The sequence below is a fragment of the Lycorma delicatula genome, chromosome 2 (genome assembly GCF_047948215.1).
Source record: "Lycorma delicatula isolate Av1 chromosome 2, ASM4794821v1, whole genome shotgun sequence".
Taxonomy (NCBI): domain Eukaryota; kingdom Metazoa; phylum Arthropoda; class Insecta; order Hemiptera; family Fulgoridae; genus Lycorma; species Lycorma delicatula.
In genome coordinates, this window is record NC_134456.1 from 95,767,051 (window position 1) to 95,786,199 (window position 19,149).

General features: G+C 31.8%; 1 protein-coding gene across 1 annotated transcript in view; it reads left to right on the plus strand.

Moving 5' to 3' along the window:
* LOC142319027 (putative fatty acyl-CoA reductase CG5065) overlaps positions 1-9,352 on the plus strand; it is a 49,779-nt gene extending 40,427 nt beyond the window's left edge. Inside the window, exons 9-10 of the mRNA XM_075355842.1 lie at positions 7,608-7,868; positions 8,815-9,352. Of these exons, the coding sequence (XP_075211957.1) occupies positions 7,608-7,868; positions 8,815-8,923 (370 nt within the window). The 3' untranslated portion in view covers positions 8,924-9,352. The remainder of the gene's footprint in view (positions 1-7,607; positions 7,869-8,814) is intronic.
* Positions 9,353-19,149: the final 9,797 nt, after the last annotated feature.

The window sequence follows — 19,149 nt, forward strand, 5'->3', positions numbered from 1 at the left end:
TGACCTAAGGGTTGCTTGCCAGATCCAACACCATTTCTTGGAGCAAAATTTACAAAAAACTGCTTCCCTTAAATTTGGAATATGCAAGCCACTTCCAGTGGTAAATCCATTTAAACTGAAATTGCAGATTTCTCTTTCGTTTTGTTGGAAAAACAAGCCTATTTGGTTCCCAGATGTTATTCAAGACATCCAGTTTTTTTTTTTCATTAGACAAGTCTTTTCCTACATAAACACCAATATCATAAGCGTCTAGTTAGATGGAACTTGAAGATGTTGAATCTTCCAAAACCAGAACAATACACTTATTTCTAAATGATTCAGCAGGCATGTCAACATTATTGAGTGATGTTGATGTACATTCAATACCAGCTGATTTTTTACAGGAGGGTATGAAATTATTTTCAGGAAGAACGTTTGCAACAAGATTGTCATGTTGCAGCAGTGAAGAAATATTTGGCAATGTGAAATTTTCACTAACATTTCAAGAATCACTACCAGCACCTGACAATTTGTTAAAAAATTGTAAAATTGAATTTTGAGGTCGCTTAGACATATTAAAGAACATGGAATGATAATGTGAAGTTTCTATTTAAAAATATGAACTGCGAAATGCTCAAAACGTTAAACAAACGTTTCACAACAAAATCTAAACTCAGACTAACAATACCATTCAACAATGTACAATATTTCATATAAGCTCTGCTGCTAGTATAGAACTGTCCTGACAATATATTTCACAAGTAAATTTATATGGTGTCAGCCTTATTTTATTACAAGGTCGGTATTATTATCATATCTTCTTAATAAGTGGCATGGCTTTGATGTTCTTTCCTTTCTTACAGTAGATGAGGAGGGGTATATGCTTTGACACCCATTGCACCAGTAAGAGCACTGCTGCCTCTCAGAATGCTGAATGATGGCTACTGTGTTGCACGTTTGAGTGATGCAGTGTATGTGCCTCAGCTCTGTGTGCGGGGATTAAATTATTGAAGAAGGAAGGGTGGCGGACTGGTTCTTTTGTCGATAGATTTTGTTACTCTGACACTGAAAAATTAGAGAAGAGAATACAATGGATTTTTAAAAAGATACTCAAATATATTTGTGTAAATTTATAGTATGTTTATTTTATGTAGGCCTAATATTAAAAAAGTACTTAAACCTTCAAGAGGAGGTTCAAACCCAGTAACTCCCTTTGTGTATGCCCCTGAGTGGAAATATTATTTTATACAAATTTATGAATATATTCAAGTTAATGAATCGGTGGAATTTAGAGAAGCTTGAGGAAGAGGAGGTAAAGAATATTTTTGAGGAGGACATCGCAAGAGGTCTGAGTAAAAAAGATAAGGTAGAAAATGTAGAAGAAGAATGGGAGAATGTTAAAAAGGAAATTCTTAAATCAGCAGAAGCAAACTTAGGCGGAATAAAGAGAACTGGTAGAAAACCTTGGGTTTCAGACAATATATTGCAGCTGATGGATGAACGTAGAAAATATAAGAAAGCTAGTGATGAAGAAAGTAAAAGGAACTATCGGCAATTAAGAAATGCTATAAACAGGAAGTGCAAACTGGCGAAAGAAGAGTGGATTAAAGAAAAGTGTTCAGAAGTGGAAAGAGAAATGAACATTGGTAAAATAGACAGAGCATACAGGAAAGTTAAGGAAAATTTTGGGGTACATAAATTAAAATCTAATAATGTGTTAAACAAAGATGGTACACCAATATATAATACGAAAGGTAAAGTCGATAGATGGGTGGAATATATTGAAGAGTTATACGGAGGAAATGAATTAGAAAGTGGTGTTATAGAGGAAGAAGAGGAAGTTGAGGAGGATGAAATGGGAGAAACAATACTGAGATTTGAATTTAAGAGAGCATAAAAGATTTAAATGGCAGAAAGACTCCTGGAATAGACGGAATACCTGTAGAATTAGTGCGCAGTGCAGGTGAGGAAGCAATTGATAGATTATACAAACTGGTGTGTAATATTTATGCAAAAGGGAAATTTTCGTTAGACTTCAAAAAAAGTGTTATACTAATGATACCAAAGAAAGCAGGGGCAGATTAATGTGAAGAATACAGAACAATTAGTTTAACTAGTCATGCATCAAAAATTTTAACTAGAATTCTATACAGAAGAATTGAGAGGAGAGTGGAAGAAGTGTTAGGAGAAGACCAATTTGGTTTCAGGAAAAGTATAGGGACAAGGGAAGCAATTTTAGGCCTCAGATTAATAGTAGAAAGAAGATTAAAGAAAAACAAACCAACATACTTGGCGTTTATATACCTAGAAAAGGCATTCGATAACGTAGACTGGAATAAAATGTTCAGCATTTTAAAAAAATTAGGATTCAAATACAGAGATAGAAGAACAATTGCTAACATGTACAGGAACCAAACAGCAACAGTAACAATTGAAGAACATAAGAAAGAAGCCGTAATAAGAAAGGGAGTCCAACAAGGATGTTCCCTATCTCCGTTACTTTTTAATCTTTACATCGAACTAGCAGTTAATGATTTTGAAGAACAACTTAGATTCGGAGTAACAGTACAAGGTGAAAAGATAAAGATGCTACGATTTGCTGATGATATAGTAATTCTAGCCGAGAGTAAAAAGGATTTAGAAGAAACAATGAACGGCATAGATGAAGTCCTACACAAGAACTAACACATGAAAATAACAAAGATGGACCACTGAATGTGAAAATAGGAAAAAAAGATTATGGAGGTAGAAGAATTTTGTTATTTGGGAGGTAGAATTTCTAAAGATGGACGAAGCAGGAGCGATATAAAATGTCGAATAGCACAAGCTAAACGAGCTTTCAGTAAGAAATATAATTTGTTTACATCAAAAATTAATTTAAATGTCAGGAAAAGATTTGAAAGTGTATGTTTGAGTGTGTCGCTTTATATGGAAGTGAAACTTGGATGATCGGAGTATCTGAGAAGAAAAGATTAGAAGCTTTTGAAATGTGGTGCTATAGGAGAATGTTAAAATCAGATGGGTGGATAAAGTGACAAATGAAGAGGTATTGCGGCAAATAGATGAAGAAAGAAGCATTTGGAAAAATATAATTAAAAGAAGAGACAGACTTATAGGCCACATACTAAGGCATCCTGGAATAGTCGCTTTAATATTGGAAGGACAGGTAGAAGGGAAAAATTGTGTAGGCTGGCCACGTTTGGAATATGTAAAACAAATTGTTAGGGATGTAGGATGTAGAGGGTATACTGAAATGAAACGACTAGCACTAGATAGGGAATCTTTGAGAGCTGCATCAAACCAGTCAAATGACTGAAGACAAAAAAAAAAAAATTCAAGTTAAATTACATCCAGAAACAAATCAACCTTGCTTTTGAATTACAGACTAATTTCAGACATGAATCAAAATGCCTGAATTTACAAATAGTCTAAAACACATACCTAATCTGATATTATATTACTATTATTAATCAAGAGGTAAATATTAAAAATTAAAATCACGATTACGAAATAACACATTGCTGACAAACATTGCTCTTTTTATTTCCCTGTACGAAGTAAAGGAAGTGTATATATATATATATATATACACTTCAGTATATATGTATATATATACACTTCCCTATATAAGTTCCACTCTATATATATATATATATATATATATAAATATATATATATATATATAATACATTTATATATACTCTATAACTCTTGGTAACATAGAAATTCCAATGCAGGGTCATACATATAAATAGTTCAGCCATTGAGCTGCTTTAGTGAAACAAACATATACACACATACATACATCCTAAATAAATTACACTCCTTTTTGGGCAGCCTTGTAACAAATAGCCCATTTGAATTGTGAAAATCATAAGATTGGGCGCAAAGATATAACATTCCGAATAACCATGATCAGTTAGATCAAGATTATACCTGATGCTTACAAAGGTTATCAACCTACTAACAAAAAACTTGTTTGAATTTTAAAAATCAGATGATTGTTTGCAGTGATATTATAAGAGCACCCAATTGCATCTTTCAAAACTGTGCCCTAGGGACACCCTGTTTATTACCAATTGATGGTAATGATTGGTCTAGTCTCACACGAGGTGCTCACATCACCTCATTACTCTACTCTCACAGGCAGTCCCCATGGAAATTCCATTACTATTAAATAGAAGTTTATTAAACTCATTTAATTTCATTTTATTTAATGTAAATTTAATTCTATTATTTTTGTAATTTTATTCACTTGATTGATTCCAATCATTCAGTTCAAACCCAGCTCACACATTGATAGAGGCTCATTGTTCATTAATTCAATTCATTAAAGTGGGTGCTTCAACCTGCAAATCTCCATTACTTCATATATAATTATTTATATATATATATATATATATGCAAAGACCAACTTGAACTGGAACTTGGGGAATACCAAGGGGGATTTAGGCCATGGAGAGGTTGCCCGGAGCAAATAATATCCCTAAAACTTATGATGGACTTATATAAAAGACGGAAAAAACAACTAATAATCACCTTCGTCGACTTTAAAAGGGCCTATGATTGTATACACCGACCATCCATGCTGAATATTCTGAGAAACCTGGGCCTTCACCCTAAACTCGTAAACATGACAAAATTAACTTTAACCCAGTCCAGGGTGAAATTCAGAGCTGAACTCTCTCAACCCTTCTACATAAAAACTGGGTTGAGGCAAGGAGACGGCCTCTCACCACTCCTTTTTAACTGCGCCCTCGAATTTGTCATGAGAAAATGGTATGAAATAAATCCCAAAAATATAAAAATGGGTACTAAGAAAAACTCCATCACACTAAATTGCCTAGGATTTGCAGATGACCTCGCTCTTTTAGCAAATAATATTCAAGAAGCCAAAACACAAATCATGAGCGTTCAAAACCTAGCACAAAAGATAGGGCTTCATATCTCTTTCGAAAAAACTGAACTAATGGCCATAGATCCTCTGTTAATAGAGCACATTACGGTAAACAATCAGAAAATTAAAATAGTAAAACAATTTAAATATCTAGGGGAAATAATAACTTATAATTTAAATGAAAAAGTGACATGGCAAAACAGGACAAATAAAATGATTAAATCCCAAAAATTAACTTGGTCAACATATAACAAAAAATGCCTTTCTGCTAAAACAAAACTTAAACATTATAAAACTGTAGTACAGCCAGAAGTCACTTACGGAAGCGAGACCCTTTTCAAAATCACTCAGAAAAACCGAATTGAAAAAATTCTGAAAATAGAGAGGAGAATTGTCAGAACGTGTATCAATAAAAAACACCAAAAAGAAGGCCAATGGTGGATTGTGCCAAATGAGGTGGTGTATCGAGAAATAGAGCCTGTTACTGATACTATGCGGAAAAAAAGAATCTCTTTCTTTGGTCATCTCATAAGGACACCGGAAACAAGACTGTCAAGAAATATCATTGAAAAGCTCTGGTTCCAAAAGCTAGAAGTAGGATGGATCAAAGAAATTAGAGAAGATATGAAAGAATTGGGAATTTCCCTGACTAACCTACAGAATAAAACTGGAAAAATTACAAAGCTAAAAGATAAAAGCATTAGATTTAAACAAAAGACAGACAAACGACAAAATACAACGAAGAGGGTGTTTACGGATGAAGAAAAGAAAGCAAGATCTGAACGGATGAAGAAATACTGGGCAGCTCGGAAGAGTAAAATAACACGCTTTTCTCAGAAAAGATCCAACTAAAATTGACTTAAGTGGTCCCATGTTGGCCGTAAAAGCATAATAATAATAATAATAATAATAATAATATATATATATATATATATATATATATAGTTATATGTATTTATGTAGCCTATTTAATTTAAGTGTAGCCACACTTAAATTCTTTATTGGAATTCCTAAATTAAAAATTTAAAAGAGAAGAAAGGAAAAGTATTTTATAAGTTTGGCTGTCTTAAATAAAACTTAAAATTTGCAAGTTCGTGGATCAGTTTTGATCTCATTCTCTGGAACATTTCTTCTGGTGTATTATCTTAGAACTATGGAAAGGGTGTCAAAAAGTAAAGTGAAATTTAAAAGAAAACAATTATATCTACAGTTAAAAACTTCAACTCGTGTTTACATCAATGAAATATATTTATTTTTCAACATAATCTTCCTCTACTTCTGTGCACTTAGTTCATCATTTAATAATCTTGAAAAAACCTTTTGGTATGGTGTATGGTCAATTGCATGACTTGCACATGCACAACTTCCATGACTTCTTCATTAGAATGAAACTTATTTGCTCACAGCTCTTCTTTCAGTAAGCCAAAAAAAATGATAATGCTTGGAGCCAGGTCAGGACTGTACGGTGGGTAGTCCAGCAGTAGAAATCTGCTGTTTTGAAGAGTTGTATCCATCCATTCCTAAATCTTGTTTACACTCTGAAATCCTCTTCTTATTGATACAACTACGTTAACAAGCGAAAACAGCTAACACTCAAAATAATACTTCCAGTAAGGAGATTGTGTGAGGATATAATTTGTTGTAGAACAATCAGTATTCAAAGATATGTGGTTGATTGGGAGGAAAAGATGTCCTTTACCTTTTGACTTATCTTTATATAACTACCATATTTATTAGATTATTTTTTCTTGAATATTTTTGTGGATTTTAAAAATGTTCAGAGCAAAATTTTATGAATTAAATATCCTACATTTAGCAGGATGTTTACTTATGTTGAAGTGCATGTTGCTCAATCAGAAAGAGTGCAAATGGTCTTTCTTAAAAATAATCCTTAAACAATAAAACCATTACATTACTTCTAGATAAAAGAATCCTACGGACTTGATCTGTTGACAAAGCAGGGTCAAGGTCCACTTGAGCTCTTAAATCATGACTACTACGTCATTAGTTTATAATTATCTAATGATCTGAATAAAATGTTTATTTGTGTACTTTATAATAAAATAATAATTAACTGATAGTTGTGATTCATTATGAAGAATTATGACTTAAGTTTCAGTGTAATCTGATGTCTTGTGATATTTTGATTTTTGCATGTTGTAAAAGTTGAAGATTGTTAATATTTCTAGATTATATTTAATTGTAGATTTTTCCAGTCTTGAATCCAAACAAGTATCTGGTGTTATGTGAAGTTATAATGGTTTACACTATAATGCAAGAGAACAGTATTATTCAGAAGCCTTTTTTTTAACAGAGGAAAATTAAGTTTTCATATTACCACAGGTTCATGAATAAAGCTAAATATCATTAAACATTTTTATTATCACTCGCTTTTTAAGTAAATGGTAATGCAATTAATAGTTCTGAGAGATCTTCTGGATGCATATTTCTATGTGTTGAAGAAAGTTCTATGTGTGTAGAAGTGACAAATTTTTTTATTTAGTTTTTAAAAAATGTTATTTTTTGTCAGGCTGGTTCAGTAAGTACAAAGTTCTTCTTCTAAGCATTCAAAATTAGTACAGAATATTACAGGCAAAAGATAGTAGTATATTCAACACTAATTTTCTTTTACTTTTAATACTTACTATTAACTTACTTTATTACTTTTACTATTTACTTTTTAATTTTCTTTTTGGAGCTATGAATTGTCATCTAAATAAATTTGTTTCAGACTTGTAAAATTAAGTAGGAAGATTTATAATGCATCTTATGCTCTACAACTATTTACTTCAAAATCTTTTGTATTTGGAAATACAAATCTTTCATCGCTTTGGAAATCTATGAATAAAGAGGACCAAAAAATTTTCTTCATGCATCCTCCAGAAGACATGACTATAAAAAGGATTATAGCAATAGCACACCTTGGTTTGCAAAAGTTTTTCTTCAATGACGGTGAAGAAAACCTACATAAGAACACATCACGACTGAACAAGTACATAATTATAATTGCATTTGTCAAAGTTTTAATGATTAATGAATACATATACTCTGTAGCTTTAAGAGCTAAAGATTTAAACTAGATAGGAAACTTTTTCTTTTGATATAAACACGTACTAAGTAGAAGATTTTATAAACTAATTCCCTAATGGGTCAAAACGAGTATAAAATTTCTTTACAGAAATTACCACATTCCATAAGCAGTAAGGGAAAGGAACTATGTATTATCTACATAAGCTTCTTAGAAATTATAAATAAGATTTATCTTTAATTTACAGTCTTTGTGAGTTAGCTAAGGTGAAAATTCATAATTTTTTCTTGGTATCTTATAAGATAATCTTATTTTTATTAGATTTACAAGTAAAATATATGTGTACAAATTTACATTAAACCAGTTGTAATTTACATTTCGTATCATGAATTTTACCAGAAAAAATTGGGAGAAGGCAATTTTTAAAAATATTACTAATTTAAACAATGAATCAAGATCCAATTTTCTCATTCATTTTTTTATCATTTCTCTTTGTAAGCATCAGGAAATTCTACAAAAATGGAAGCATTTTTTATAAAAAAGTTTATTCCAATTTTGAAATTATATGGCTCATATATTTTCATATTTTATTCACATATACAGCACTTAAATGTAATAAATATAATATCTTACTCCGGGTGAATAACTCACTATCATTGATATTTTTAAATTATTGTATTTTATATATATTATGGTGAGGCTCATTATTTTAAATATAAATATATAGACACATTATACAATAAAATTTAATTAATATAAATGCTTATGTTTGAAATGATACATTGTTTTTTAAATTATTGAATTTTTAATTTCATAAATTAATAATATTTCAATATAAAATTACTTATTACATGTATTCCATACTCAAAAACTATCTGCATTAAAATATGTAAATGTTTTTTGATTTCAGACTTTACTGGGCAGATGTCTTTGTTCGCATCATAATTTATTGTCTTCTGATATGGAGTTTATATAACATTTCAATTATGATATTGCAGTACTCTAGTCAAAATATTTAGTAGTTTTAGCTCATATTGCAGAGGGCTGATTTGTGTGATGTTTTATTTCATTTTAAGTCAAAATTTAAATAGTTGTTTTAGTTATTTGTGGTCTTTGAGACTTTTATTTTCATTAAATTTCATCGTAACTGTCATCAAAAAAGTGTAAAGCCTTTTTTTATTGTTAACATAGCAATTTTTATATTACTGAAAATTAAATAAAATACAATATAGTGATTTTCTTTAAAGAAAGAAACAAATGATTCTAAAACTTTTCTGACTATCTTTACATGTTCAAAATTTCATGTATATAATACTTTACATATTTAAGTCACATTCTTAAAACAATCATGTTAATTGTAAATAATTACTAAAAAATTGATTTAATTTTTAAAAGAAAGCAGTATATATAGCAATCATAGTACATATAGCATATATATAAGCAGTATATATAGTATCACAGTTATATAGTATATTATCTTGGAGTTGAATTACGATTACATAATACTGTAAAACTAATTATAATAATAACTTTAACAAAAACTTTTGTGATAATGTTATGTTACTGTACAAAATAAATGTTGTATTGCTTTAATTATTATTGTATAATAATAATAATAATAATAATAATAATAATAATAATAATAATAATAATAATAATAATAATAATATGATAATTTCTATGTAAAACACTTATTCTCATTTTCCTTCAGATTTACTAATTCTTGCATCAAAATGGAAAAAAGTTGTGGTTTTTTAGTTTTACTAGTGTTTGAAAATATCATCCTCATGGTTACTATTTGTATGGCAAGGTTCTAGCCTTTGACAGACTGGCTGAAGATCTTGTGTTATTGTTTCTGTTGACCTAAAATGGTCATATTACATATGCCAACTTAAGCAAGCTAACCAACTTTTGTGCCTGATCTCAAAGGCTTTTCAACCAATGATGAAGAATTTATTTAACAGACTATTCACTAGTTTTATCCATTCCAAATTGGAATTCATTGCTGCGGTCTGGAATCCTTGTTTTTTGAGAAATATTGACCGCTTGAAAAACGTTCAAAGGCATGTAACAAAACTTATTCCTGCTTTGAAACAAACATATGTCGTATGAGGATTACTTTCGTTCCCTGGATCTAACTACATTGGCATAACAACATCGTAAAGATCTCTATGAAACTTTCAGAATTTTAAATGGGCACTATTCAGTTTCATTTCCACTATAAAAATATTTGAAAATCAGACTTATGGTTATACATTTAAGCTTACTAAGGGGAGATTTTATACAACTATAAAGTAGTATTTCTTCTCTATAAGAGTAGTTAATCTTTCAAACATAATGCCTGAAGATATTAGTGCTTCATCTATTGGTATATTTTAGAGTTAGTTAGATAAGATATTGCAGGATATCACAAGTGATTGCTATTCCTAACGTTTGACTGTAGCATGACTCTAATGCTACTTTATTGACTTATGAATTCAAGTTGACAAATTGACTTAATGTTTTTTTTTTTGTATTTTCACTTTGTAATAGCGTAATACTTAAACTAGGACGTGCATAAAATGAAAAATTAATTTCTTCAGTGAATACATATTAATATTTATTTAACTGTATAAAAAAAGAAAGTTATTTTAGAACAAATTTTGTTTTTTTTAAACAAAAATTAACTCCCGATTTCTATCTAGTTCTATGATAATAAATTTTCTGCAAGTTTCAAATTTTTCAGATCTAAGACTGTTACTATATGAAGTCAGCTAGTAATAAGAGAAATACTTCAATGCCTTAATTTTATTTTTAAGACCCTGAATATTTCGATCGGAAATAACATTGGCAAAATTATTTTTGTTGTCACAAAAATTCTAATTTAAACTGATATTCCACTATTGCCATGGAAGGTACACAAAAATGTATTATGAGAGTAATTTAAATGAGAAAAATAGGTTTTCCCCATTATTTATAAAAAAATTTTCTGGGATTTCTAATGACAACAGTTCAACCAGAACTGCCTTCTTATAAGAATTTAAATGTAACCGTTGAGAAATGAACCGCACTTTAATGTACAATAAAGCATCGATGAACTATATTTTTTATGTAACCTTTTATTGTTGTTTGGGTTATATTAAAGTGTCAAATAGAAAGTATATCGAATAGGGTTATAAATTTAGATTCATCTGTCATTTAAACAGTGGCCACTGACACTGTCATTTAAAGGATTTGTAGATTGTTATGTCAAGTAACATAAGTTCAGGAATTAGAAAGAAATTAAAAATATATTTTTAGTATATCTAGCTGTACACCGATGAAAAGATAATAGCAGAAATGGCCGAGTATATGAACAAAACAAAATGTGTTGTAGAAAAATGTTGAGAAACGAGCGGTGGGTTCCAATTTGGAATGGATAAATTCTGGATGGATGCCTCATGAACAAACCCAGTCAGTTTCCATCTCATTACTAGTTTATAATTTATATCATCTTTTGCAGAAACGATATGTACAGGCTTTTGTATAAGAGCAAACCACTAACCTTTCTGCTATACAAAACACTATGGACATCTCTGAAATAATATATCGTGCATGAAGTCTCAGGTATGAATAGTTTTTATCGCTAAGGTTCTTATTACTGTTTTATCAATTTAAAAATAGTGATTCATAATCAAGATTTGAAGACATTTAAAATTTACTTCATCAGCAAGTGACTTCTACATCATCAATGATTATACCGTATGTCATTATGAATAATTATGAATACATACAACTCTGACAGTGGATGCACAATACTCCAGTTATTTTTTGTATTGTAGATATATATGAATGAATTAGTTTCTTCTTTTTTTTTTGTCTTCAGTCATTTGACTGGTTTGATGCAGCTCTCCAAGATTCCCTATCTAGTGCTAGTCGTTTCATTTACCCTCTACATCCTACATCCCTAACAATTTGTTTTACATATTCCAAACGTGGCCTGCCTACACAATTTTTCCCTTCTACCTGTCCTTCCAATATTAAAGCGACTATTCCAGGATGCCTTAGTATGTGGCCTATAAGACTGTCTCTTCTTTTAACTATATTTTTCCAAATGCTTCTTTCTTCATCTATTTGCCGCAATACCTCTTCATTTGTCACTTTATCCACCCATCTGATTTTTAACATTCTCCTATAGCACCACATTTCAAAAGCTTCTAATCTTTTCTTCTCAAATACTCCGATCATCCAAGTTTCACTTCCATATAAAGCGACACACTCAAACATACACTTTCAAATCTTTTCCTGACATTTAATTAATTTTTGATGTAAACAAATTATATTTCTTACTGAAAGCTCGTTTAGCTTGTGCTATTCGACATTTTATCTCGCTCCTGCTTCATCCATCTTTAGTAATTCTACCTCCCAAATAACAAAATTTTTAAAATGCTGAACATTTTATTCCAGTCTACGTTATCGAATGCCTTTTCTAGGTCTATATACGCCAAGCATGTTGGTTTATTTTTCTTTAATCTTCCTTCTACTGTTAATCTGAGGCCTAAAATTGCTTCCCTTGTCCCTATACTTTTCCTGAAACCAAATTGGTCTTCTCCTAACACTTCTTCCACTCTCCTCTCATTTCTTCTGTATAGAATTCTAGTTAAAATTTTTGATGCATGACTAGTTAAACTAATTGTTCTGTATTCTTCACATTAATCTGCCCCTGCTTTCTTTGGTATCATTAGTATAACACTTTTTTTGAAGTCTAACGAAAATTTCCCTTTTGCATAAATATTACACACCAGTTTGTATAATCTATCAATCGCTTCCTCACCTGCACTGCGCACTAATTCTACAGGTATTCCGTCTATTCAAGGAGCCTTTCTGCCATTTAAATCTTTTAATGCTCTCTTAAATTCAGATCTCAGTATTGTTTCTCCCATTTCATCCTCCTCAACTTCCTCTTCTTCCTCTATAACACCACTTTCTAATTCATTTCCTCCGTATAACTCTTCAATATATTCCACCCATCTATCGACTTTACCTTTCGTATTATATATTGGTGTACCATCTTTGTTTAACACATTATTAGATTTTAATTTATGTACCCCAAAATTTTCCTTAACTTTCCTGTATGGTCTGTCTATTTTACCAATGTTCATTTCTCTTTCCACTTCTGAACATTTTTCTTTAATCCACTCTTCTTTCGCCAGTTTGCACTTCCTGTTTATAGCATTTCTTAATTGCCGATAGTTCCTTTTACTTTCTTCATCACTAGCTTTCTTATATTTTCTACGTTCATCCATCAGCTGCAATATATTGTCTGAAACCCAAGGTTTTCTACCAGTTCTCTTTATTCCGCCTAAGTTTGCTTCTGCTGATTTAAGAATTTCCTTTTTAACATTCTCCCATTCTTCTTCTACATTTTCTACCTTATCTTTTTTACTCAGACCTCTTGCGATGTCCTCCTCAAAAATATTCTTTACCTCCTCTTCCTCAAGCTTCTCTAAATTCCACCGATTCATCTGACACCTTTTCTTCAGGTTTTTAAACCCCAATCTACATTTCATTACCATAAAATTATGGTCGCTATCAATGTCTGCTCCAGGGTAAGTTTTGCAGTCAACGAGTTGATTTCTAAATCTTTGCTTAACCATGATATAATCTATCTGATACCTTGCAGTATCGCCTGGCTTTTTCCAAGTGTATATTCTTCTATTATGATTTTTAAATTGGGTGTTGGCAATTACTAAATTATACTTCGTGCAAAACTCTATAAGTTGGTCCCCTGTTTCATTCCTTTTGCCCAGCCCGTATTCATCCACTATATTTTCTTCCTTCCCTTTTCCAATACTTGCATTCCAATCTCCAACTATTATTAAATTTTCATCTCCTTTTACGTGTTTAATTGCTTCATCAATCTCTTCGTATACACACTCTACCTCATCATCATCATGGGCGCTTGTAGGCATATTGACGTTAACAATCATTGTCGGTTTAGGTTTTGATTTTATCCTTATTACAATGATTCTATCGCTATGCGTCTTGAAATACTCCACTCTCCTCCCTATCTTCTTGTTCATCACGAAACCTGCTCCTGCTTGCCCATTATTTGACGCTGAGTTAATTACTCTAAAATTACCCGACCAAAAGTCGCCTTCCTCTTCCCACCGAACCTCACTAATTCCTACTATATCCACCTTCATCCTACCCATTTCCCTTTTTAAATTTTCTAGCCTACCAACCTTTTTCAAGCTTCTACCATTCCACGCTCCGACTCGTAGAATGTTATTTTTTAGTTTTCTGGTGACCCTTCCTTAGTAGTCCCCACCCGGAGATCCGAACGGGGGACTATTTTACCTCCGGAATATTTTACCAAGGAAGGCGTCTCCATTATTGTTGTGTGAAAATGCAGAGAGCCACATTTTCTTGGAAAAAACAGCTGTAGTTTTCCATTGCTTTCAGCTGCGCAGTACTCAGAGGACTGAGTGATGTTGATATGGCCGTTTAAGTCATTGTGACTCACGCCCCTAACAACTACTGAAAGAGCTGCTGCCCTCTTTCAGGAATCATTCCTTAGTCTGGCTCTCAACAGATACCTCTCCGATATGGTTGCATCTTTGGTCCAGCTACTCTGTATCCCTCAGCACTCAAGCCCCCTCACCAACGTCAAGGTCTCATGATTCATAGAGGGGGGGGAATTAGTTTCATCAACAACATAATTTAAATAAAGTTTTACTATTTTTTCGGAGCACTTTTAAAATTAATCTGTTTACATTTTTATTTTATTAAGTACAGTAGCCGCCATGTAAGATACGTATAACATAAATCCTCTTTTCAACTTTTTTGAAAAATCTGATCTGGGCATCACATGAAATCCTTATATGTGTATTAAATTACATATACATTTTTTTTAAAACGAAAAGTACATAAAATTTTATTTCATTAATAATTCGACTTCCGGAAAATTTAGACATATCTTCGTGTTTCACATCCCCCAGACCCCAAAACCACTGTTAGTTCAAAATTTTATATATACATTTGTATATATATATATATATATATATTTCACTTTCTTGTGGACACGATAACTGCAGTAATTTTGCACCAATCACCTTCAAACTGATACATAAAATATAATGACTAAAAATCTCGGTCGAGTTCGTTAATGGGCATAATCGGACCATAGGAAGTACTTCTTCAAAAAAATAAAATATCGCTATAACTTTCTTATTAAGTAAAATATCGAATTCATTTAAAGTTCCTACTATTCTTTGGATAAAGGTCTAAAACTTATCTAAGTAAAGTTTTTTAATATCACCAACAATTGGCCCAGGGGGTGGAAAAAATGGGGTTTCGAAGTGAAAAAAATCGTACCTCCCTTAATAGGCCCATCAGATCGGTTTAAAGTGGTCGTTAGTCCTTTAAATATTACCTAAAGCTTTTCTCTGAAACAATTTTCGATATGATCACGCTTATGGCAAAGGATGACCAAAATATTGCTGGAATTGTAAGAAGGGTGAGCTTGTCGTATGCAAAACATGTGAAAATTTTTTTCACATGCAACCCTTCTCGTATTGAGTAAATTTGAAGTATTTTTAACTTTAAGGTGAAATATTTTTTATCCCCTACGCAGCAGAATCGGTGAAATCTACCTCCCCCCTTCCGGAGTGCCGAAAGGGATTTATTTTTATTGTTATTATTATTAAATATTTAAAAAAACTTTTACAATCATAGATTAATAATTGTTAATAAATCAATACATTTAAATTAAAAAAGTTAAAAAAAAGGAGATGAAGTAAGATTTGAACCGATGTGCCTTCCCCCTTTTAAATCCAAATATTTCATTAATTTAAATTTCATTTGGAACTCTGGAACCGATGAAAAAAGTGCCACTTATGATATATCGTTGATAAGCTCTCAATGAGGCCATTTTGCTGCAATTAAGAAAACGTCTTGGGCTTTTTTGGACAATTTTGGTCCAGTCGATTGCAAACAAAAGGGAAGGTGCACAACAAGATGTTACAACAGTTCTAATTCCGAAATTTCAACATCCTACGGCTAATCGTTTTTCAGTTACGCGAGATACATACTTACGTACAGATGTCACGCCGAAACTAGTCAAAATGGATTCACGGATGGTGAAAAAGGATATTTCCATTGTAATCTGAAAACCAAAATTTTGCGATCACAATACTGCCTTTACTTCATACAAGGAAGTAAAAAACACGATTCATCGACTGAATCTTATACGGAAGGTATTAAATTCCGAGCGGGGGCTAATAACCTTGAATGTAAATAATAATATTATCTGTAGCACTTAATAGAATACTACATCTGCTCGGCCAGTAAAAAAATTCAATCGGTAATGGACCGTTAACAAGAGAAGAAAGGAATGAAAGTAAGATAGTTGGAAACGTCTACTGAAATGAAATGAGATGAAACACAGTGACTTTTGTTATAACAACAATTTAAACATAAGTACATTACTTAAAAGTTTTAGCAGGAAATCGCTTCGTACGTCTTGATGAACGGGTTAATAAGAAAAAAGGGAATAATAACGGGAAAACATACCCTAAAGCAGGCACAGACAAACGGTATAAGATAAATGTCTGAAAACTATTGAAATACAATCGCCTACATTGTTTCCCGTGCACATTAGATTTGTTTTTAAAATATAATATAAAACGTGTGAATATTCACAACTCTAACCCGTTCACTGATCGTCATACACATATACATACATAAAAACACAAAGAAAAATAGGAATAATAGTAAAAAACAGAAATTAAATTTCAATTTAAATTAGTGAAGGTTTAATGCTTTTTTAATTTTTTTTTACTGCGTCAATATTTTCCTTCGCGTATTTACTACATACTGTATTATTTATCGTCTGTTTTAAATATTACAGTGTTTCTCTTCCTCTAAATTTTTTTTACTTATCTCTCTTTTAACAAATTAATTAAAACCGTTTTTACTGTTAAACAGACTACTAATCTGCTTCATCTTTTAACAAGATCTTGCCGCAATTTTTCTTCTTTTCTATTCATCTTAAGTCTTCTTCATTTCAAATTTTACTAACTCGCCTGACTTTCAATACTTTCTGTAACACGGTATTTCAAAGGTCTCTTATTCTTTTATTATCGTCTACGTTTTACTACAATAAAGCGCTACACTTCACGGAATGAAAGCGTTCTTTCACTGAAGGATGACGAATCATGTGATCTGTACATTTTGATCTTATCTAGTACAGTCTCACAAAAATACTGTTTAGCCTAAGGAGCCTATAACAATAAGCTTACGAGTGTGTGATCGGCACCCATTTGTGTTGCATGATTTTACGAACCCAATAAATATATTTATTCTTGAGTCTTGACTCACTACAACTTGACTCGGGATAAGATATCAACTCAGGAATCCCAAATCATTTAATGACAAAAGGTCGTAAATTCTAATACTGTTTTACAAAACAGAGTTCTGGAGTAGGTAGATATAAGATAATTTTAACTGTGACGTATTGTTTGATCAACAGCGGGACGTTCAAAATATATTAAATATGTTTAGCCTGTTTCTTTAAACGTATGGATGCAAGATACGGTAACAAAGCAAAATTATGAGTTCAAGCAGCTGAAGTGTGCTTTTTAAGAAATATGAAGGTATGTTCTAGGAAAGAAGTATAAGAAATGAAGTTACCAAAAAAAAATTAGGCCTCTGCCCAATCAGTGACATCATCAAATGACAAATAGAACAATGTACCGAGCACCTTTTGCAAATATTTCTGAATCGTCGCTACAGACTTGGTATTACGCACAGGACTAAGATATATAGGTTGACCTAGATTTTCCGAACAGCCCATTAGACATACAAAAGAATTCTTATTTTATTTATAGGGAAATTTTAAGTTTGTCGCTAAAATACTGTCAATTAAATTCAATTATTGAATTGAATTCTTGAATAATTTTTTGCTTACGGATTACAAACACAAATAATGATACATAACATTAATTAATAAAATAAATGGTGAGTAACTAAACAATAAATAAATTTTGAATAACTATTAATACTACACAGCAAAATTACACTACTGCTACTGTGTAATTACAAACAAATACAAGATGTAAAAAATATTCTACGGTTATCCTACCCTACTAAATGGAATTTGTATGTGTGTCTGTGTGTGCGTCTCCCTTAGCTTAGCACCTGAGTGTACCGATCACTAGTGGAAAATTCCGATTCGTTAGTACATGTCTCGTGGTGTGGTCAGGTGCGTACTTGTTATATTATTATATATCGATTTATCGTGTATATATATATATATATATATATATATACGCGTACACCTGCGGACTACCGACTAAACCCCTCTACCTCTGGCTCTACTCACCGAGGTAAAAGCAGGGGATATCTTTCGGTCATATTCCTGCCTAATTCATAAAGACAAGGTTCCCAAGTCTATTGATGAGTGTCGACGGGTCGCTTTCGCTTATTTTCCCTACCGCACGTCTTTACTATCAGGCGCATCCATTAACGAGGGGTAGATGAATACAGACAGAACCAGGCCGGCCGTCTGTGACACCTGTGTAGAGCAATTTTTAAGGGAAATTTTCAATCGGCAATTTTTAAGGATAAACTCTGTACGGTCTGGTCCGATTACCCGTAAAATTTAAATCAAATACTTTTATCTACGACGGTCGGCAATAATGTTAATTTATAAATCTTACCGTTTTATAATGACGAAGTGCTTTTAGAACTTATTTCAACATTTTTTTAAAACGTTATCGTCTTTCGCAATTATCTTCAGTGACTGATGGCTGCCGTTTTACATCGGCGTAAGCTGATTTTACTGCTAGCGGTTTTTTTTAGAATTATGCAAATACATATTAAGAATGAAGTCGAAAAATGTTATGATTTAAACTGTTTCTATCCATTTAGTACGATCTTTGTTGTGTTTTTATATGTTAATAATTTTCATAATATTCAAATTTGTTAAACGCGGTTTCTTTTGTTTATACCAGTATATAGAATTACTGTTAATAAGCCAGAATCTAACCTAATTTTTTTTGTCTTCAGCCATTTGAATTGTTTGATGCAGCTCTCCAAGATTCCCTATCTAGTGCTAGTCGTTTCATTTCGGTATACCCCTACATCCTACATCCCTAACAATTTGTTTTACATATTCTAAACGTTGCCTGCCTGCACAATTTTTCCCATCTATCTGTCCCTCCAATATTAAAGCGGCTATTTCAGGATACCGTAATAAGTGGCCTGTAAATCTATCTCTTCTTTT